Here is a 22,593-nt window from a genome sequence, read left to right as displayed (position 1 = left end):
GCGGGGCTGATCCCAGGACCCTGAGATCATGACCTGAGCCAAAGGCAGTGGTTTAACCCACTGAGTCACCCAGGCACCCCAGAACGTCACTCTTGATCTTGGGTTGTGAGTTCAAGTCCCACATTGGGCATAGAGGTTACTTTTTTTTTATTTATTTATTTATTTATCTGACAGAGAGATCAAAAGTAGGCAGAAAGGCAGGTGGGGGGCGGGGAGCAGGCCCCTCACTGAGCAGAGAGCCCGATGCGGGGCTTGATCCCAGGACCCTGAGATCATGACCTGAGCCGAAGGCAGAGGCTTAACCCACTGAGCCACCCCTAGAGCTTACTTTTTTTAAAAAAAAATGTCAAATTTACATCATAAAAGTTGCAGAAGTAATACACAGAGCTCTCGTAGACCCTTTGCCCAAATTACCCAATTGTTAGCATTTCTGAATCCTTTATTTTTAGTAAAAATAAAATTTAAAAAAAAAATATCTAAGTAGGCTCCACACCAATGTAGCGTTCAAACTCACAACCCTAAGACCAGGAGTCACAGGCTCTATGGAATGAGCTGCCAGACATCCCGAATCCTTTACTTTTTTAATTTAAATTTTTTTAAAGATTTTATTTGTCAGAGAAAGAGAGAGAGCACAAGCAGGGAGAGCAGCAGGCAGAGGGAGAGGGAGAAGCAGACTACCCATTGAGCAGGGAGCCTGACACTGGGCTCCAACCCAGGACTCTGGGATCATGACCTCAGCTGAAGGTGGACACTTAACTGACTGAGCCATCCAAGAGTCCCCCTTTATATTTTTTTAATATTGTCTCAAGTTTATTTATTATTTTATTTTATTTCTTTTTTTTTAAGAGTTTTTATTTATTTATTTGACATAGAGAGATCACAAGTAGGCAGAGAGGCAGGCAGAGAGAGGAGAGGAGGAAGCAGGCTCCCCGCTGAGCAGAGAGCCCGATGCGGGACTCGATCCCAGGACCCTGAGATCATGACCTGAGCTGAAGACAGCGGCTTAACCCACTGAGCCACCCAGGCACCCCTGGTCTGAGAGGCTCTTAACCTTTTTCTCATGATAGTGAGACAGCTGTCGTGGTTCCAGGCATCACATCCTCAGTCAAGGCAGGAAGAAGGGAGTGGCATGGACGTGTTACCTGGCCTTTTTTTTTTTTTTTAATCAGATAATGGTTGCCAAATGTTGATTTTTTTTTCCTTATATACTAGCTCAACAAAGTGTTCCAAAGTGGCTTTTTTTTTTTTAAAGATTTTATTTATTTATTTGACAGAGAGAAATCACAAGTAGATGGAGAGGCAGGCAGAGAGAGAGAGGGAAGCAGGCTCTCCGCCGAGCAGAGAGCCCGACGCGGGACTCGATCCCAGGACTCTGAGATCATGACCTGGGCCGAAGGCAGCGGCTTAACCCACTGAGCCACCCAGGCGCCCCAAAGTGGCTTTTTCTTGTATTTTTGCCTGTTCCAGCTCCAGAAGCAACCATTTCTCCAGGAAGCCCTGGTTCCCCATTAAAAATCAAGATCTGGGTGCCGGTGTGCTCACAGCTATTGTATTATCAATTCTGACTTTTCTCATTGCAATACATGTGTACATATGTACCTATATATAGACATTTATCTACCTATATACCATCTGCCCATCCATCCATCCACCCATCTTTAAAACCATGAGTGCACACCAATATCCCTAATTTTTTTAAGATTTTATTTATTTGACAGAGAGAGACACATCGAGAGAGGGAACACAGGCAGAGGGAGTGGGAGAGGGAGAAGCAGGCTTCCCACTGAGCAAGGAGCCCGATGCAGGGCTTGATCCCTGGAGCTGGGATCATGACCCCACCTGAAGGGAGACAATGACTGAGCCACCCAGGAGTCCCAGATTTACTCATTTTCCACTCCCCTGCCCCATGTGAAATCTAACTCCTAGATACACACTAGTCAAGACCCAGTCCCAAACATATACCTCCTAACCAATTCCATTCCCATCCGGCACACTGTTTGAAAGCTTGTCCCCAACGAAGGAGTAAATCCATGCATTTTAACTCAAAACAAAACAAAACAAAACAAAACAAACAAACAAACAAAAAAACCCAGTCACTTTTGAAGCCTTCATGGGAACCAGTTCAAAATCTTGAAACTTATGAAATTCAGAAATTGACAAGAAAGGGACAAATGTAAGTATTTACGCTGACCTTTACAATCTATCTGGACCTCAGGTTAACCACACAGATGAAGAGACACTTCTCTTTATATATTCCAGAAATAAATGCAGAAGGCTAGATTTTGAATACAACAGATTTGTAACCCCTAATGGACTGTGAATCTAGGTAATGCTTTGCAGCCGCTACAAACAACACAGATAAGAGACCCGCTGGCATCGTCTGTCTCCTGATGTGTGCACACAACTCCTACGGAGGGCTCAGCCCTAAATCTGATCAAACTCTAGATCCAGCTGTTCATTTACAGGAAATGCAGGGGACAAAGGCCCAAGGGAAATAACACCATAGGTCCATAGAGACCAAAAGCAGATTGGTGGTTGCCAGGACTAGGGAAAGGGAAATAGGGAGGAAATGCTAAATGGATATGAGGTTTCTTTTTGGAGCGGTGAAAAAAAAAATTCTGAATTAAAGTGTAGTGTTTGCACAACTTTGTGCAGGTACTAAAAACCACTGGATGTGCATTTTAAAATGAATGGTGTGCCTGCGTGGTTCGGGTCATGATCCAGGGGTCTTGGGATCAAGCCCCATATCGGGCTCCTTTCTCAGCAGGAAGCCTGCTTCTCCCTTTCCCTCTGCCTGCTGCTCCCTCTGCTTGTGTTCTCTGTCAAATCAATAAATAAATTAAAAATCTTTCTTTAAAAAGATTTTATTGATTTGACAGAGAGAGGGCACAAGTAGGCAGAGCAGCAGGCAGAGAGAGGGGGAAGCAGGCTCCATGCCGTGCAGAGAGCCGGATGCAGGACTGGATCCCAGGATCCTGAAAGCATGACCTGAGCCAAAGGCAGAGGCCTAACCCACTGAGCCACCCAGGCACCCCAATAAATAAAATCTTTAAAAAAAAAGAAATATTTAGATGGGAATCATGTCTGGGATTTGCACACAGGAAGAGAATGGGGTCAAGCCAGATTGGTTGAAGCTGGGTAGTGGGCTTATCATTAAGACTATTCTGCCTTTTTTTTTTTTTTAAGATTTTATTTATTTGATAGTGAGCAAGCAGAGAGAGAGAGAATGATCATGCAGCGGGGAAGGGAAGAGGGAGAGGGAGAAGCAGACTCCCCACTGAGCAGGGAGCTCGACGTGGGACCCTGGGAACATGACCTGAGCTGAAGGCAGACACTTAACTGACTGAGCCACTCAGGCGCCCCTTTCGCTCCACTTTTTTTTTTTTTTTTTTTTTTTTAAGATTTTATTTATTTGTGAGAGAATGAGAGCACAAGCCAGGGGAGCCAAAGGCAGAAGCAGCAGCAGCAGACTCCCCACTGAGCGAGGAGCCTGATGTGGGACTGGTTCCCACAATCCTGGGATCATGACCCGAGCTGAAGAAGGACGCTTAACCGTCTGAGCCACCCAGGCGCCCCTCTCTCCACTTTTAAATGACATAATTTATTTAGGTTAACACAGTTTATGGAAAAATTAAACCCAGAGTTACCCAGTGACCCAGCGATCTCATTTTTAACTATCTACCCAAAAGAATGGAAGCCAGGGACCTGAGCACCTATCTGTACACCCGCGTTCATCACAGCATGGTGCACAACCCCCAGCAAGTGGAAGCAACCCAAATATCCGCTGATGGATGAATGGATAAATGGGAAGTGGAACGTCCGTACAAGGCATGATCGTTCAGCCTTTGATTAGAAGGAAAAGCCTAACATCCACTGCAACACCAAAGAACCCTGAAGACATTGTACTAAGTGAAATAAGCCGGTCACGAAAGAACAATGGTGTATGATTTCACTTACAGGAGGTCCACTCGAGGAGTCAGATTCACAGACAGGAAGTAGATGGTGGGTGCCAGGGATGGGGCAGGGGCGGTGGTGTAGGGAGATGGTATTTCATGGGGTCAGAGTCTCAGTTTTCCAAGACAAAGAGTTCTGGAGACGGATGGTGGGGGCTGTTGCTCAAAATGTAATGTACTCTGAGCTGTACGCTGAAAAATGGTCAAGATGGCCAATATGATGTTGTCTATTTTGCCATTACGGAAAGACTAACGAACAGGGCCTGGCACTGAGGGACATGCTGGGCTTCCTACATCACGGAAATCAGAGTAACTGAAATGACATGGCTGGACTGTGACCCTCAGGGGGACAGTGCTGCTGTCAGTCTTGTTCCCTTGTATGTGCCTCGGGCCTGGCCAGTCCATGGAGGTGCAGGAAAGATCTAATCTCTGGACTGCCTGAAACCTTCCAGGGTGCCTCATTACTTCACCGGGACTCCCTGAAGCCTCTGCCCTCCCATGCGCACCCTGCCCAAATCCAGATTCAGCGCCCCCAGGATCTGAGTGAATGGCCACTGGAGTGCGTGTGGCCTACTAGATCCCGCGCTGTCTTGTTGCTGGCCTTGGCTCAGGATGTCCCCTGGCCTGGAGCACACACCTTGGGTCACTCCAGCTTCCCTACAGAACAGCCCCCTGTGTCTCAGGGCTCCTCTGGAAACACTGCCTGGGTTTGCCCAGCTAGCCAGGCAGGACAGCCAAAGCCTGACATTGGGAGGGAGTAGACCCTGGTCTCTGCCGGTTCTTCTAGGGGTCAAGGGTATAAGTGGCTTCAGCCAGAGGGTAGAGCTTCTAGAACAGGGGCAGGCACTCTGGTGAGTGTCCTCCGGAGAGGACACATTGGGTCACATGGTCAGGGCAGCGACACTTCCTCCATAGTGACAAATGGCCCTCAGGCCATCTCTGCCCACATGGACCAGGGAGAAGCTGGATCCTGGGCAGAGGCAGAGAAACTCCAGGCCACCTGCCTCCCCGCCATCACCAGCATCCTCCCTTTGGGCCCTCCTTAAAGGTCAGCCTGGGATCAGGCGAGCTGGGGTGGCAGCAGCATGACCAACGTCCCCTGGATGAGCCCCTTTTGCCTGTCCTTGGCAGGACCCCAGAGGAGGTAGCAGCCACGGGCAGCAGACGGAAGCGGGGACAGTCCAATCCCAGGGCTGGGAACAGGGAGCAGTAGGTACAGCTCAGCCCCTGCCAAGGGGCACCCTCATCTCCGAGAAGAAGTTGAATACATCCCCCAGCCGCAGGTTCAGCTAGGAGAGGGTACCCACCCCTCCCCCGCAGGCCAAGGGCCCTGCGCCCAGCTCATGGGCCTCCGCACTGTCCCAGGTGGTGCTTGGACTTGGTCTTCTAGCTCCCTGCGGGGCTGAGCCAGGTGGATGCAGCCCGCAGCAGGACGTGTACCTCGGGGAGCAGGGGGCCCAGGCGTGGCCGCCTGGCGGAGAGAATGAAGACAAAGGCGCAGCGGCAGGTTTCTGTACAGGAAGTCGGATTATACATTTTAGTAAGGGGCGGGAGAAATGAGGCATCAGGGCAACAGTGCGGGGGGCTACAGGGAGAAGAAGAGATGGAGAGCTGGGGTTTGGCGTCAATCTTACAAAGTGTATAAAGAATCTGTGTTTCTCTACAATAACAAAAAAACCAAAGGCTACAAGAGCGGTTGTATATACAAAACACGGAGATATTGCTTCACTTGCAAACGGGTTCCTGACCAGACGGGAGACAAGACAGAGAGGGGCACAGGGAGGGGCTGGAGAGCGCGCTGCGTGCAAAAAAAGAGGGAGGGGGGAGAGGGGTCTTCCCCCAGCATAAATCTACAGGCAGGAGCTGGAGTCGCGCACGCACGGGAGAGGTCGAAGGCGTGTGCCGGTGCTGGCTGTGCGTGGGGGAGCAGGGGGGCCGGGAGCCAAGAGTGTCCGCCTGTCCCGGCCCCCTGGCGCCTTGCTCTTCGAGCATCAACTCGGAAGGGGGTTCTGGATGGGGATCGGGGGACCGGTGGGGCCAACTGGCCACAGAGGGAGGGAGGCAATCGCTCCCTGGAGTCTGCCATGGAAAGCTGGAGAAGCCCGCTTGGCGCGCCCCTCCTCCTTGCCTCTGACCGGCCCTTCTAGGCTGCCACCCTCCCTGGCCCGCCGAGATGCACACCGGGACCCCAGAAAAGCAGGCGTGGCGACCCGGGCGTCTGGCTTTCCTCGAGCGGGAGAGCAGGTGCCACTCAACTCCTGTTCTTCCTGGGCCCCCGCCAGCCATGCGGAGCTGGATGTGAGGGCAGGAGCCGGTCACGGTCACGGAGGGACGGAGAGGGCGGGGCCGGGGAGCGCAGCGCGGGGCGGGGCGGGCAGAGGATGAGGACGCCTGCGCTCGGGCGGGGCGCAGGGCGCTCACAGGTTCTGGCAACACTGCAGCTTGCTGGGTTTCTGTCCGTCAGTGGTGGGCGGCACGCTGATGTCCACCACGTTGTTGCCGGGGGACTCGTCGTGGGCTGCGCGGTCCGCGATCTGCTTCTGAGACACGATGCGGTAGATCTCTGCAGGTGGGGGAATGCGGGGTGACCCATCTGGCCTCCAGGGAGCACAGTCCCCTGGGCGGAGCCCAAAACCTCCTCTCAAAGGACCCCCCCTTTACCCTGTGGGGCACCCCCATCACATTGGGGTGGGGGTAAATGGTGGCAGGGGCTGGGCCCCTGGAGGCTCCCACCGGGACACCCGATGCTGGCTGGGTGCCCAGCAAGGGCGGTCCCGTGTCTGGTCAGGGAGGTCCCGCCCTGCCCGCCCCCCTTCAAGCCTGGCCTGTTCTCCTGTAAGATCAGAGGCCCCTCCTCCTCAGAATAAATGCCCTGGGGCCCCGTGCCTCTGTGGCTGACCCAGCGGGCTGTTCTCCAGTGGGGCCACAGCAGAGGGCGCCACGGCAGCCAGGTGGAGGGTGTCTCTATGTCCTCAGGATCTGCCCTGATCCCATGAAGCGTGCCATGTCTGTCCGGTCTGTCCAGACCGGCTTGTGGCTTTCGAGACTAAAGCTTCAGGCAGGGGCTATGCTCTGGAGCAGGCAACCGGGTGGGGGTATCCTCCCCAGGCCCACACACAGGGGGCATGCTGGGGTAACTGTGACGCCAGCCTAACTCTGTGACCACCTGTGAGGATGTTCTTGAAAGCTTCCTCGACGTTGGTGGAATCCAATGCTGAGGTCTCAATGAAAGACAAGTTGTTCTTTTCTGGAACAAAAAGAATATTGCCCAGGTTGGCGGTGGGGCTTGCCTGGCCCAAGAACTGAATGGTGGGGGCCAAAGAGATAGGACTGAGACGCCCATCCCTCAGGAAGGGGATGCTGGCTGAGGCCAGGGACACAGTGAAGATGGCAGCAGACTGGGGCAGGGGTGAGCTGCCTGCCTTCCAGATGCTTCTCTGATGCCTCAGTCACAGTCCCACTTTTAGGAATGTGGCCCCCGGGGGAGGCCCCGGGCGGGCGTCCCCCAGTGACACCCGTGCTGTACCCCAGCCACACCTGTTCCGGCCCCTCCGCGCCTCACCTGCAAAGGCACGAGCCTCGTCAGTGGGCACGGCCCGCAGGTGGCGAAGGTCACTCTTGTTGCCCACGAGCATGATGACGATGTTGCTGTCAGCGTGGTCCCGCAGCTCCTTCAGCCAGCGCTCCACGTTCTCGTAGGTCAGGTGCTTGGCGATGTCGTACACGAGCAGCGCACCCACTGCGCCGCGGTAGTACCTGCGGGGGACAGCATGTGAGCCAGGGGCCTCCCAGGCTCCGTGTGCAGCAGCCCCTTGGCCCCCATACCTGGGGCAGGGAGGCACAGTGGCCCACTGGGACTTGGCCGGTTGGACCACCAAGGAGACTGATGGACACCCAGCCATTCCACGGGATTAGGGACTTGAGAAGGTGACCAGGCCTCAGTGGCGTCCCAAGGGCACACGTGACCAACAGGAAATGGCAGGATGCTGGGGGGGTGTCTAGGAAGAGGCAGCCCCAGTGGGTCCTGGTAGCAGGGACCGCAGGGAGGCAAGGGGTGCCAGGCCTCTGCGGGCGGACGGGATGAGGGCGGGACAGCGTCTGAGCTGAAGCACAGCGGGAAGATGGGGGCAGACGGGCAGGGCAGGCGAGCAGGCGAGCAGGCAGGGCTGGGGGGCGGGCAGAGGGTACAGCCAGCATCCGGTGAAACCACAGTGCCTCAAGGGATTCCAGAGCTCAGAGGGACCACAGGACATGCCTACCCTAGGGTCACAGTGTGGCCAGGACTGGACACTGGTCTTCCCGACAGTCGCATAGCTCCCGGAGGTCTTGTACCTCCCCCTGCCCCCCCCCCCCCAACTCTCAGAGGTGTGCTCTCCCTTTCTTCTGCCGAACTCCTACCCATCCTGCAGGGCCCACCGGCCCCACACCCATGGCTTCCTACGCCGCCCCAGCCCTGTCACTCACGCGGAGGTGATGGCCCGGTAGCGCTCCTGGCCAGCGGTGTCCCAGATCTGCGCCTTGATGGTCTTGCCGTCCACCTGGATGCTGCGGGTGGCAAACTCCACGCCAATGGTGCTCTTGCTCTCCAGGTTGAACTCGTTGCGGGTGAAGCGTGATAGCAGGTTGCTCTTCCCCACGCCCGAGTCCCCAATGAGCACCACTTTGGGGGCAGGAAGGAGAGAGGTGAGACTCTGCAGGCCAGCTACCCTGAGCCAAGACCCATACACCACCCACATCCACCTGCACGACCGTCAGTGACCCCCTGGGCGCTGCACAAACTGGGAAAGCCAACATCAGAGCAGTTGGAGCCGTCCTGGAGCCCAAGGCACCATATTTCCTGTTATGCAGAAGCAAACAGAGGCTTTGGACTTCCAGAAACAGCCACCGTGGACAGAGCAACACCTCTGCTGTCTCAGGTCCTTCAGAGCAGGGCTGCCCCAAGGGCATACGGACCCAGATATCCCAGAGGGTGCAGAGTGGAGATCCATTAACCCCTGAACCTCCCCTGCAGCCTGGTGGCCAAGAAGTCTCCAGGGCTGGGCAACCTTGGGTGAGTCACTTAACCTCTCTGGGCTGCCTTTTCTGCAAGAGGGGGACTTGAGGAGAAAAGGCAGAAGCAGAACTCCACTAGCATCTAGCATGCTAAGGCAGGCGGCGGGGGGGTGGGGATGGGGGTTATTGCTAGGTTCTTACCTACAAGGGTCTGCCACTGGAATTCTAAGCCACAGGAAATGAGAAGCCTCACCCCCACGCCGAGTCCTCCTGGGCAGGGTGGAGCAGGCCCCTCCCATTTATCCCCATATCCCTCTCTTCATTAAGTTTCCTACCCCAGCCAGAGAAGCAACACCTCTAGGGGCCAAGGCGCCCCAGGCTCTGTGGTAGGGTCACATGAGATGGTCCAGGAGGGGTGTGAGCCCAAGAGGCTGTCCTTAGACCCAGGGCACGCTGGAGTCTCACGTCTGTGTATGCACAGTGTGAGCTGCACATGCACGCGTGGGTATGTGTGCCGTGTATAAGAAACAACACAGGGCCGTCTGACCAGACACTCCAGGTGGAAACCACATGGACCCCCTCCACGTGTGGACCTTGGCCTCTGACACCCAAAGGTGCGTCTGTCCAGGGGAAAGCCATGGGGGTTGTAGGCTTGGTCACCCACACCCAAGTCCTTCCTCGATGGAAAGTTGTGTGTGTGCACGGCCAAATTCCCACAGCTTCTGACCATCTTCCTGCGCCCGCCCCGGCCCGCCCCAGCGGCGCGCGCCCCCCCGCGTCCTTGCGTTGACTCTCACAGCAACCACCAAGCTGTTTTCCTGGAGGCCGCCAGAGGGCGCAGGGGCCCACAGCCCTTGGGGTTCCCACCTCCCAGAGGTAAAAGTCCAAATCCTCCCTGAAGTCCAAAAGGCCTTGCACTACCTGCCCCTCGCCCACCCCGCCCTCCCCTCCTCCCTCTCTCCCCTTCGCCCATTCTTCTGCAGCCACAGGGGCCTCCTTGCTGGGCCTCCGAGATACACAGAGGCGCCCTGCGCTCGCCTATACCGTTCTTCCCCCAGGTACGTGCCTGGTATCTGCCCCCACCTCCTCGGTGGGGTCCCACAATGGCACCCAGTGGGTCGAGGAGGCAGACCCTCACTGTCATCCTCTTAAAAGCCCTCACCCCTCCCCACCTGCCTTTCCTCCACAGCTCCCCCCTCCCCCAACCCTCTCACGCTCTCCCCAGCCTATTCGGCCACAGGGGTGGGCATCTCAGGCAGTCCGAGTCCCTGCTGTGCCCCCAGGACCTGGTGCAGTGCCCAGCACCCAGAAAGCACCCGATCGCTGTCTGCTGGACAAACAAACCCAAAGTGGCTTGTGTAGTCTCCCAGCCCCACCTCCTTCCACACCTGGAAGATGCCCAGGTTACCATCCTCAGGCCATAGGGGGGCAGGGGGCAGGCAAGGCAGCCTCTCTGGGCGGGCTGCTCTAGAGCCAAGAATACTAAGAAGGAGCAGAATGCTTAATGAGTCTGTCTAGTGAAAGCCCCTGACGTGCACCAACTCCCACGAGTCTCTCGTACCCCTACAAGTCAGGCAGCAGGACAATGCCGGGCCTATTTGTAGGCCCCACTCTACCTCCCAACCCTGCTCACCAGACAGGGACTTGCCCAGGGCCACTGGGCTGGAAAAGTGGTCTGTCAACATTTTAACCCACATCTCCTGCGTCTGGGGCCGAGCTCAGGGCTCTGGGTCCAGCCTCCTCCTCTCGCACTGTCCGGGGCATCCTGACCCTCGGCGTAGCTGGCAAACTCCTGCTCATCCTTCAGAACCCCTCAAGCCAGGCCTCTCCTCTCCCCGCTAACCCCTCGTGGCCTGGCCTCCATGACGTGGTTGATAACGAGGCCGGTGTTGTCTCATGCCCGACGGAAGCCTGGGAGCTGACCTCAGAGAAAGGAGGAAAGAGGTGCAGACGGACATGGGCCTGTGGCTCTAGACCATACTGTGGGGCTCACTACCTACACCCACAACCTCTCACCTCCTTCCCAGGTGGCCTCGGAGACCTGGCCAAGGCCGGAGAGGCTCGCTCACAATTCTTACGCCCTTGGAAACGGAACAGGAGAGAAGGCCTCGTGCCATCCCTACGCCCTCACTCTCTTCCAGCCTGGGCCCCATCAACTCCGCTCTGGCCGAGCCACCAATCTCCTCGGCACTTCAGGGCCAGGCCCAGCCCTAAAGGCTTTGTGACTGTGTTCTCAGGCCCAGCCCAGGGGCAAATGTTTCAATTATCCTTCCCCTTATACAGCCGGGGGACACTCAACCCACAGTGACCAAGATCCCTGCCCAGGATCACCCAGTGAGAACGTGGACGCCAGAGCAGGAGGAGAGCCCCCAGCCCCTGCCCAGCTGAGTGGCAGGAAGGCCCGGCTGCTCGGACTGGCCCGTGGAGAGAGGTGCCCAGGGCGGCAGCAGCCAAGCTGGCCCCATGTGCAGGGTAGGAATGAGAACAGCATTGTCCTGGGCACAAGCGATCTGCTGTCTTGGGGAAATAAAGGGCCCTTGAGGACACAGCCCCTAGAATTTCCACAGAAGTCGGTGGCATCACTGGCCGGGAAATAGCACCCCCCCACTCCAACATGCCACTTGGCTGGCGGAGCAGGCGAGCGCAGTTGGCAAAAACAAAGAGCGGCACCTCTTGAAGCCCTGGGTCCTCCAACCTGCCCCATGACAGTGTGGCACCCCTGGGGCCTGCCCGCTGACACTCAGGTGGACTGTGGCCATTTGGTTGGGAGGGGGCGGGCACCCCTACCCAGGCATAGCAGGCCCCTGCTTCTCCCCCAGGAAGCCAGCCCTGACCATCCCAGGGCCCAGAGACTGGCCCTTGGGGGCAGTCCCGCCACAGTTATATTCTGGGGAATCAGAGCAGAGGACAGATCGGGGCCCAAAGCCAGGGCACAGGCAAGGCCACCGTGGGCCAATGGGGGAAGATGGCATGCTTTGGTCCTTACCGGTGGGTCTGGGGGGAGGGGGCCCTGCCCAGGCTGGAGAGCACGAAGGCTGCCTCAGGAGCACTCAGCAGAGGAGGGTGAGCACAGGGCTGGCCTGTTTCCTGGCTGCTACTCTTCCCTCGCCCCCTTTCCTAAAAGGACTCATCGATGGCACAGGGGTGGACAGAGCCCAAGGGACGTGGTCCTGGGCTACCCCAGCAGCTTCCCACTTCAACCCACATCCTCAGAGGCCAGGTGAGTGGCCGGGGGCCTCTCAGAAGTCTCTGGTGGCCCTTGGGGACATAGCTGCTCCCGCTGTGGATCCCACAGTCGGGTCCAAGCCAAAAGAGGTCAGGGTTGCCCCAAGGGGCTGATCTTTAGGCTGGGAAAATGGCCCATGGCTGACAGGATAAAATGTTTAGCAGGCTGAACATCAAAATCTAAAATTAGGTACAAAAAAACAACCTTACTTGGGAGGGGGGAGATGCTCAGTGAGGAAAACACCCTGGGGGATCTGCTGGCCTTGGTCTTGGGAGGTCAGCGGAGCCAACGTGTGATGTGGCTGCCAAAATTACCACGGCGGTGGCCAGAGGGTGAAGCAGGGGGCAGTCAGTGTCCCAAGTGGGAAGTGTGGCCCCTCTGTGCCAAGGGAAGGGCCAGAAGTTACTAAAGCCTAGGGGAGGCTGAGCACAGGGTCAGGGGCAGGACGATCGCTGGCCCTCTCCTCCTGAAGGGCCCCTCGGACCAGGCAACGGGGCTGTGGAGCCTCAAGGTAAGGAAGTTGGCCCCTGTCAACCCTTCTGGTGTGGTCTCTACTTGGGACACCTCTCTAATGCCCATACCTGATCCTCTGCAGGCCACGGGGTCTCAGGAGGGTCCCGGGGACAGTATACTCAGGCTTCTAATGCTGTCTTCCCACGGCAAGCGGTGTGACAGTGGTGACTTGCCTACCTGCTGGCTTCTCTCATTCCTTCTTTATGTGCCAGACCCATACAGTTTCCTTCTCCCATTTGAGTGAAAAATGGAGTGGATTTCAAGAGAAACATGCAGAGGTAATTGGGAGACCTTCAACAAGACACACGAGTGACCGTGAGGTCTCAGATGCCGGCAATTTGGGAAATACTGACCTTGTGGGTTTGACTTTCACTTCTAACCCTGTGTGAGCAGGGCACCTGCTGACTCAGAAAAGGAGGCTAGTGGGGAAGGGCAGCAGGGCAGGCGGCCCCCACCTGCACCCCCACCCTGTACCAGTGGCCACCCTGTGAACCCAGATCTGGGCTTCCAGTAAGCGGACTCGGGGATGAATCCCAGGAAGCGCACAGCCGCTCCATTGCCCCTGACCCAGTAACTGGACTTCTGGGAACGTACTTCAAGGAAATAACCCAAAGGGCAAAGGATGACTAGTGCAAATACTTGAGCTGGGTTATTTATAACAGCAAGCGGCTGAAAATAACAAGTGGGCAATGGCCCCAGAAACCTGGAGGTGACGATTGGGGTTAAGGTCCCCTGCCCTGGCAGTCCAAATCCAGGTGGGTGGCCAATGGGCACCTGGGGAGTAGTGGCCTCAGGGCTCCAGCTGCAGAAGGATGGGAGGCCTGTCCACCTGTGGCCAGTCTGTTTGGGGGACTCACGGAAGAGCTTCCCCTGCCTTTAACGTGAGACCTCAGGGCGCAGACAGCACCGGGGATAACCGCTGACCACACAGCTTCACCTGCTAGTGACTTAGGAGCCTGCACGCAGCTCCCCAGGCCTACGGTGCCATGTGACAACCCTGAGCCTCTCTGCAGGCACTCCCCCAGCCCAGAAGCCTTTTACCATGTGGATATCCCAGGTAGGGAGCACTCTACCCCACTCTCCATGTTCCCAAGGTCCCCAGGCTTCCAGCCTCACAATGTGGGATGATACCACGGACACAATGGTCAGTGTCAGACACGGACCACGCTCCCAGCGACAGCCAGGCTTCCCGGCGAGGGGGATGCGGCCAGCCACTGGTGTGGGAGGCAGACCCTCACACGGCAGGCAGAAGGACAAGGTACCTCATGCGGGCCCAGACGTAGCTATCAAGGGCAACCATTGTCAGTCAGGGAGCCCAAACAGACGGCCCGTGGCCTGGCCAAAGGCCAGGCTGGCACAGAAGGCACTGTGAAGTCAGTGACTCTTTTTTCTTTTTTTTTTAAGACTTTATTTTTAATTGATCTCCACACCCAAAGTGGGGCTGGAACTTACAACCTGGAGACCTAGAGCTGCATACTCTACCGACTGAGCCAACCACGTGCCCCTAAAGCCAGTGACTGAAGTCACTCCACAACCCCAGCAACGTGGAGGGACTCTCCCCAGCTTGAGCGGCCAGGCAAGGGAGCTGGGTGAGCAGTGGCTGCCTCACCTGCCAAGGCCGTACTGCAGGCTCCTAGAGCCCTCTGTCCCCGGGGCAGGGGCGATCCTCCAGCAGGTTGGCCGAAGGCCAGTCCATCAGTGCGCATGTGCTGGGGGAGGTGGTCTGACAGGCTTAGTCCCACATACACTCCTTGGGTGGTAAAGCCCTCCGCTGACAGCCCTGGGTTCAAATCCTGCTCCAACACTTTGCAAACCTGCTCTGTCTCTCTGGGATCTCAGTTTCCAGGTCCCTAGAGGCTGGATACTACCGATGACCTCGCAGGACTGGGGTGAGCATTTCAGTGAATCCGTGAAGTGCTCAGAGAAGGGCAGGCACTTGAGTAGCTCTATTAAGGGTTCTAAGAGCTCAAAGATATTGTTACTGTTAACCACCAAGCCTTCGGTCCGCCACACACGGTCCTCCCGCCAGGCGCCCTTTCCACGCAATTCTGGGTCAGCACCCCAATCCAGGGTCCCCCACCACGCATGTCCCCTCGCGTCCTCGCCCTTCCCGGGCCCCGCCCCCAGATACGTTGCCGCCAATCAGGACCGGCTCCTCCCACTCCGTGAGAGCACCACCCCCACCTGCCCCGTCCCAGCCCACTTCTTGGGCACGCCCACCGCACCCTAGCCCCGCCTCTGACGGCCCCGCCCCCATCGCGAAGGGAGCTTTCCACCCAGCCCGGCCCGCCAAATGCTGGGGAGACCCCGCCCCCAGAAGCCCCGCCCCTAACGGCCTCTCCCACCGCTTGGGGCCCCACCCCCTCCCGGCCCCGGCCCCGCCTCGGCGCATCCAGAGCCCCCGGGCCTCTGTGGGCCACCCGCTCCGCACGGCCGCACACTCCAGCCCAAAGCCGACCGAGTCCAAACCACCCCGGCCTTGCCGGCTGCCTAACCCGCCGGGCCCCAAGTCCCGGGCTCCGGCCTGGGCCTAACGGCCTGGAGCGTAGCCTCAACCCGCCTGCCCGCATCCTCGCTACCGTCCCCTCGCCCGTCTCTGTCCCACAGACCGCACCTTTGAATAAGTAGTCGTACTCGTCGTCCCGGGTCCCCATTGTCCTGGCGCTTCCGGCGGGATCGGCGACTCCGCAGCCCCACCACAAACACCCGACGGGGGCGGAGCCGGCGCCGCGCAGAGCGGCGGGTGGATGACCAATCAGAGGCGGGTAGCGTGTCGACCGGCACCCAGGGAAGCCAATCACAGGAGGAAGCAAAGCTTCAGGGGTGGGCGCCGTCTGGGATCCACCCTTCTCGCCTTCGGTCTCCTGGAGAAAGGCGGAAGGAATGCGGACCTTTCTGAAGTGACGGCCGCATCAGCCTATCAGATGTAGTCTCTGGAAGGCGGGGCGGAAGACTGTAAGAATGAAACAGATTGATGGAGCGAGTAACCAATGACAGGCTTGATTCAGACGGTCCGGGATTACCGAGAGGACTGTCCAGGAAGGGAAATGGGGCTACGTCCAGGTGATGTTACGCTAGTTAACGTCCCAATGACGTCATAGGTTAATCCGCGCTGCTCTGCTCCCCCCCCCACCCCCCGCCCGCCTCCTCTTGCCCTCCCAGTATATGACCGTTTCCGGGCCTCTGAGAGGGTTTTTTCCCCCCCATCTAGGGGTTCCCTCTCCGCCCTTGGTTGGGTTTCCATCACTATATTCGTGAGTCATTAAGGTACCCCTGCTACCTCAGTTTCCTCCGCTGCATGACGGGAGAAAACCACTTCGTGGAGTCTTTGGAAGATAACTAGATCATCTGGAGACCTAACGACATACTAAGTCAACCGTCCACTTTCTGTCATTAAGCCTTTAACAAGGATTTATAAAATCCTTCCAGGACGTTGGACTCTCCAGCATGATCCCCCCTTCTCTATCCCCTTGCCCCGTGTTTTCCCACCTTCCTGCCCCCCAGGATTTACCACTACCTGACATTAGACTTTGTATTTCTGGGGGCGCCTGCCTGGCTCAGCCGGTGGAGCATATATGACCCTTGATCTCAGGGTCGTGAGTTCAGGCCCCATTTGGGCATAGTGCTTATTTAATATGTGTGTGTGTGTGTGTGTGTGTGTGTGTGTGTGTTTCTTGATGCATTGATCTCTGTAGTCTCCTGCCAACGGAGCATCAACCCCATGAAGGCAAGGGCTCTGTCTGTCACTGCTGGTGCAATGTCCCCAGTGCTGAGTAAATATTTGATCAGTGATGAATAATGTAACCAGAGAGCTCTGTGGTAGTGATTTTTTTATAACTATAATTATAATTATCACAGTTGCCTCCTAGACCTCATCCCTCCGTTGTCCAGCAGGCATCCCAGACACTAATTTGTCCTCTTTTCCCATATCCGCTCCTCCTTCTGTGACTCCATGTACCCCACGTTACCCCCTCCTCCATTCCCTCCCCTCCCCCTGCCCATCTCATAGCCGGACCTCGTGGATTCTTCTCTCCTCCTCTTTTAGTCCCCTGCTTCTTCCCACCCTCCCTTCCCTCAGTTGTCTTACTGTCTTTCTCCTCCCTCCTGAATTCCTGACCACTTCTCACCCCGACTATTGCCACTACCTCCATCCTGGCCCCAACATCACTCTCTGGACCTGAGCTGTTGTCTGTGCCCAGATCTCCGTGCTCTGCCCTCACCCCACACAGTCTGTTTTTTTCCACAGGAGTCAGAGGAATCCTTTTTTCCTTTTTTTTTTTTTTTTTTTTAAGGGAGGCTCTATGCCCAACACGAGATTCAGTCTCACCACCCCAAGATCAGGAGTCACAGAGTCCACAGGCTGAGCCAAGCAGGAGCCCCAATCAGAGGAGTCTTTTAAAATATAAGTCAGGGCCCCTTGGTGGCTCAGAGGGTTAAGCCTCTGCCTTTGTCTCAGGTCATGATCTCAGGGTCCTGGGATCAAGCCCTGCATTGGGCTCTCTGCTTGGCGGGGAGCCTGTTTCTCCCTCTCTCTGCCTGTTTCTCTGCCTACTTGTGATCTCTGTCAAACAAGTAAATAAAATCTTTTAAAAAAATTAAAAAAGAAAACGTAAGTCAGATTGTCCCACTCCCCTGTTTAAAAATTTTTCAATTCTTCCTTTAATAAACATTTACTGAGCTCCTACTAAGTGCCAAGCAGTGTTCTAGGTGCTGGAGATGCAGCATTGACAAAGATGAAGTCCTTCACAGAGCTGGCAGTCTAATGGGGTCAGGCCAACAAGAAGCCAGTAAACAATCTGCACAAGATAATTTCAGAATGGGAGGAGGGCAGTGAGGGGAGTAACTTGGATTATGTGATGATGGTGACACTCCTTAGCTAGGAACCCAGGGAAGGCATCTTGGGGAAGGTGGCATTTGCACTGTTTGGGGGAAGAGGAGGAGGTGATGGGAACAGCATTTCAGGAGGACACAAAAGCAAGTGAGAGAGACTCCGATGGGTCTGAAAAGCCAGGTGGCCATGGGGGCTGGAGAGTGGGGATCAGGGGCCAAGAGATTGGACAAGGTAAAAAAGCAAGACTGGAAGCCAGACCAGAGGGGACACTCCCAGGGACCTTGTCAGCACACTCCCGCGCAGTTGGCTTGAAGCCTTGCACATTCCCGCACAAATGCTCTCCCCACCCACCCCCAGCTCACCATCCTAGCTTCCTGCCCAAATGCTGCAGCCAGGTGGGGCTATTAAATGGTTCCCCAGTGAGCTTTACTTCCTGCCAAGGTCGCTAGATTTTGCTCTCACTGTGCCCTCTTCCTGGAATACCCTCCTCCCACCCTCTCTGTAGGAATTTCATCCTTCTTTGAAACCTGACTCAAAAGCAACCTCCACCCTGAAGCCTTTTCTCCTGTCTGGGTTAGCTCCTCTCCCCGCAACCCTCCAGGACAGCTCATAGTAATACTAGAAATGTTGACTAATGTTTATATGGTGAGCTAGGAGCCAGGCACTGTTTGCAGTGCTTTTCATTTACTGCTACATGAAATCCTCACAGCACCAGGAGAACAGAAAGGGGTAGGGATCGGAGGGTGGGGTACCAGAGGCTCCCTGCCCCCATTTTCCAGATGAAGGAACTGAGGCCTCAGAGTTTAACAGACTATCTCTAGTCAACTAGGAGAACGATGAGGTTGAAGAGTTCCAAATCTGGAATCGGACGGGTCTGGATTCCCAACCTGACTCTTGTTTGGTTCCCAATCCTAGTGGTTATTTTGTTGTTGTTGTTCCTGGATGGAAGAGGTGGTGATGACAGAGGAACAGAGAGGGTTGGGGAGATAAGCTCTCTTGGCAGAGGTTGAGAATTAAGAGGGCAGAGGTGAGGGAACCCCCTAACACCCAACCTACCTAGAAGGCACATCCCACCACCTTCAGGCACAGTGGGCTCAAGGGAGACTCTGCAAGCCAGCCTGGGACAGGACACCCCCAAACAAGGAAGCTAGAGAAGGTCTGGCCTCCAAATGAGGAGTTCATCACCCACACTCAGCCAGGGTCCCAGCGAAGCTCCTGTGTCCCCAGCACAACCAGGAAGGAGTCACAGGACCAGAAAAGCACAGACTTTTCCTTTAGCAAAGGAGGCCCCGACTGCTTTCCCAAGAACATTTAAAAAACATATTGCAAAGATATGTTTTCCTATTAAAACAGCAGCTGGGGCTCAGGGCTCAGACAGATGTTGTTTTTCCCAAACATGTGTCCTGGAGACAAGGCATCACATCATGCCAGACCACATGATATGAGTGGCAATTTTAGGCAGTGCATTAAAGACCGTTGAACCACTTGCTGAGAAAGTTGTATCTTTCCCCCCATTTCTCAAGTATCATCTATCAGGAGAGAGGCTTGCTCTCTTTTGCTCATACCTCTTGAACAGTTTTCTACCGCTTATCTCCCTTTCTTTTTTTTTAATTTTTTTTAAAGATTTTATTTATTTATTTGACAGAGAGAAATCACAAGTAGATGGAGAGGCAGGCAGAGAGAGAGACAGGGAAGCAGGCTCCCTGCTGAGCAGAGAGCCCGATGCGGGACTCGATCCCAGGACCCTGAGATCATGACCTGAGCCGAAGGCAGCGGCTTAACCCACTGAGCCACCCAGGCGCCCCTTTTTTTTTAATTTTTAAAAAGATTTTATTTACTTACATGATGGGGGTGGGAGCAGAGAGCACGAGCTAGGGGGAGAGGCAGAGGGAGAAGCAGATGCCCCACTGAGCAGGGAGCCCAGTACAGGGCCCAATCCAGGAACCCTGTGATCATGACCTGAGCCAAAGACAGACACTCAACCAACTGAGCCACCCGGGTGCCCCTCATTTTTTTAAAAAAAGATTTATTTGTTTATTTATTTATTTGAGAGAGAGAGAGATCAGAGAGGGGAAGGGAGAGAGAGTCTTAAACAGACTCCTCCACACTGAGTGCGGAGCGCAACGTGGGGCCTGATCTCACAAACCCAAGATCACCACCTGAGCCAAAACCAAAAGTTGGACACTTGACTGACTCCGTGCACCCCCTCCGGATGCCCCCCATCTCCCTCTCTATACAGAGCTTCAACACAGGCTGAGAGCCTGCAGGAGACAACAGGATCAGGTTAGAATTTTTCTTGCCCATGTTTAATTGTGAATTTTTAACATTTCGAGAAATGAAAAGAATTGTGTATAAAATATCTAGATTCCACTATTAACATTTTATTTTATCACATATCTGTCTTTCTGTCCACCCACCCAACACTCTGATGAATTTCAAAGAAAGTTGAAACTTTGGAGGACTCTAATGTATGGCATGGTAACTATAGTTAGTACTTGAAAGTTGCTAAGAGAGCAGGGGTTAAATGCTCTCACCACAGAAAAAAACAACTAGGGTGTGATGGAGGCAACTGCTCACACTATGGGGGTAGCCATTTTACAATACATACGTGTATCAAATCAACGCATTGTACACCTTAGACTTACACAATGTCTTATGTCAGTTGTATCTCAATATAGCTGGAAAAAAATAAAAATGAAAGAAACTTGAAGACATCAGTCTGCTTACACTTGAGCACGCATATCATTAACTAGAATTCATTATTTTTTTATGGCTCTTTTTCTTTTTTTTCCCTCTAAGGTGAAATTTATATATTATGAAATACAACCTTAATTGTGCATTCACAGAGACAGAGGCATATAGCTTTATGGAAGAGTAACCCACCTCTATCAGGGTTCAGAACATCACCATCACTGGAGAAGCCTGCCTCATGCCCCTCCTCGGTCAATCCCACCCATCTTGCCAGGGTCTCAGCCACTATTCCTAGGTTTTTCCCCACCCAAAGTGTTTGGCCTCATTTTGGACCATCAGCTATAGGCCAGCCAGCCTATCTGTAATATGGAGGGGCTTTGAAGGTAAGCATGGTGATGGTAGGAATCTTTTTGTTTACTAGAGTATCCCAAGTAAGGACTTGGGATGTAGTAGAATCTCAATAAATATTAGTTGAGTTTATATATATATATATATATTTTTTTTATGTCCAACTTACAGGATAATTTCTGCAGATGTGGTTAAAATGGGAAGAATTTATCCAAAACACTGAATGAATGTACACACTAGAGCTGCGGTGTCCAGTACGGTATTCATTATCCCCTGTGGTTGTCAAGCCCATGAAATATGGTTAGTCCTGGGCCTCCTGGGTGGCTCGGTGGGCTAAAGGTCTGCCTTCAGCTCAGATCATGATCCGAGTCCTGGGATCGAGTCCCACACTGGGCTCCCTGCTTAGCGGGGAGGCTGCTTCTCCCTCTGCCTGCTACTCCCCCTTATACGTGCTTTCTCTCTCTCTCTCTCTCTCTGACACATAAATAAATAAAATCTTAAAGAAAAAAGTTAATAAAAAATATGGACTGTCCCATTTGAGATGTACCTTAAGCATAAAATAAACACTAGGTTCCAAAGAATTGGTATTTTAAAAAAGTGTATATGCCTTAATACAATATATTAATACTATATAATAACCTGTATTAATGTATTAATGACTTGTACATAACCCCCATATTGAAAGGCAATATTTTGGTTATACTGATAAAAATACATTTAATTTTTTTTTTTTTTAGAGAGAGAGAATGCATGTGAGGGGCCAGGGAGGCCAGAGGGAGAGGAAAAGAGAGAATCCCAAGCTAAACATGGAGATGACATGGGGCTCAATCCCACGACCCTGAGATTATGACCTGAGCTGAGATCAAGAACCGGGTGCTGAACCAACTGAGCTCCTGAGCCACCCCAATAAAAACACACCAATAAAATTCATTTCATATGTTTCTTTTTACCTTTCTTTCTTTCTTTTTTTTTTTTTTTTTTTTTTTTTTTTTTGGAGAGTGATGGGAGGAGGAGCAGAGGGAGAGAGAAAGAATCTTAGGCAGGCTCCATGCCCAGCTGGGCCACTGCAGGACTCCATCTCATAACCCTGAGATCAGAGCTTGAGCTAAAACAAGAGTCTGATGCTTAATGGACTGAGCCATCCAGGCACCCCTTTTTTTGCTTTTTTTTTTTTTAAACCAACAAATCTTTGTTTTTAAGCTTCAAGTAGTTTTTTTTCTTTTTTTTTTTTAAAGTTTTATTTATTTGACGCAGAGAGATCACAAGTAGGCAGAGAGGCAAAGAGAGAGAGAGAGAGAGGGAGAGGGAAGCAGGCTCCCTGCTGAGCAGAGAGCCCGATATGAGGCTCGATCCCAGGACCCTGAGATCATGACCAGAGCCGAAGGCAGAGACTTAACCCACCAAGCCACCCAGGCGCCCCATATATATATATATATATTTTTTTTAAAGATTTTATTCACTTATTTGACAGAGAGAGAGCACAAGCACAGGGAGGGACAGTGGGAGAGGGAGAAGCAGGCTCCCCACTGGGCAGAGAGCCTAATGGGGGTTCCATCCCAGGACCCTGAGATCATGACCTGAGCCAAAGGCAGATACTTTAGTGACTGAGCCACCCAGGCGCCCCGACTTTATTTTTTTAACTTTGTTTTTGGGTGTGTGTGTGTTTGTTTAACATGACCATTAGAAAAAAAATAAAATTCAACATGTGACTCACATTCTGTTTCTATCAGATGGCCAGAGGCTAAGAAGTTCACTGTGGTTCATGTGTGTAAGTATGATCACGAAGGGGCTCTCATTTTCCCCATTATCTGCTTCCGGAAGGATCGAATGAGGGTTTTAGTTCTTTTGAAAATAAAAATTGAGACACACGTTGCGAAATCATGAGCAAAGGAAATTAAAATCAGTTGTCAGGTAGTAGGACTAACCAGCGCTGTCCTCAAGAAATCTGGGAGTGTTCACCCTCTATCCTGGGAACATATTTCTGTGGACTTTGAAACTGCCCACTTTTTAAAAAAAACAAACTGAAGAACAAAGAAGAA

At 53.8% G+C, this 22,593-nt stretch overlaps 1 protein-coding gene and 1 long non-coding RNA gene across 2 annotated transcripts; one reads left to right on the top strand and one right to left on the bottom strand.

Annotated features, from left to right (window-relative positions):
* Positions 1-888: 888 nt before the first annotated feature.
* Positions 889-5,749, top strand: LOC309866207. Its single transcript, XR_014312495.1, has 2 exons — positions 889-1,221; positions 1,426-5,749. It is a non-coding gene; the product is annotated as an uncharacterized lncRNA (long non-coding RNA).
* On the bottom strand, positions 3,375-15,773 carry RAB11B (RAB11B, member RAS oncogene family). Its single transcript, XM_082733676.1, has 5 exons — positions 15,299-15,773; positions 8,418-8,613; positions 7,516-7,709; positions 7,120-7,200; positions 3,375-6,516 (listed from the first exon to the last, which is right to left on the bottom strand). Exons 1-5 carry the CDS (start codon positions 15,336-15,338, stop codon positions 6,371-6,373), a joined length of 657 nt encoding a protein of 218 aa, XP_082589802.1. The 5' UTR covers positions 15,339-15,773; the 3' UTR covers positions 3,375-6,370.
* Positions 15,774-22,593: the final 6,820 nt, after the last annotated feature.

Source organism: Mustela nivalis (assembly GCF_964662115.1).
Source record: "Mustela nivalis genome assembly, chromosome: 1".
In the NCBI taxonomy this organism is placed as follows: Eukaryota; Metazoa; Chordata; class Mammalia; order Carnivora; family Mustelidae; genus Mustela; species Mustela nivalis.
The sequence above is the reverse complement of the archived record's forward strand: the minus strand, read 5'-3'. Positions and strand labels throughout refer to the sequence as shown.

Bases quoted from the DNA above. Each gene is read 5' to 3' on its own strand.
- RAB11B (XM_082733676.1), bottom strand. From the start codon at position 15,338: ATGGGGACCCGGGACGACGAGTACGACTACTTATTCAAAG. The intron at 8,614-15,298 runs GTGCGGTCTGTG...CTGCCCCCAAAG, and splicing joins GTACGACTACTTATTCAAAG to TGGTGCTCATTGGGGACTCG. The intron at 7,710-8,417 runs GTGAGTGACAGG...TGTCCCCCGCAG, and splicing joins TACCGGGCCATCACCTCCGC to GTACTACCGCGGCGCAGTGG.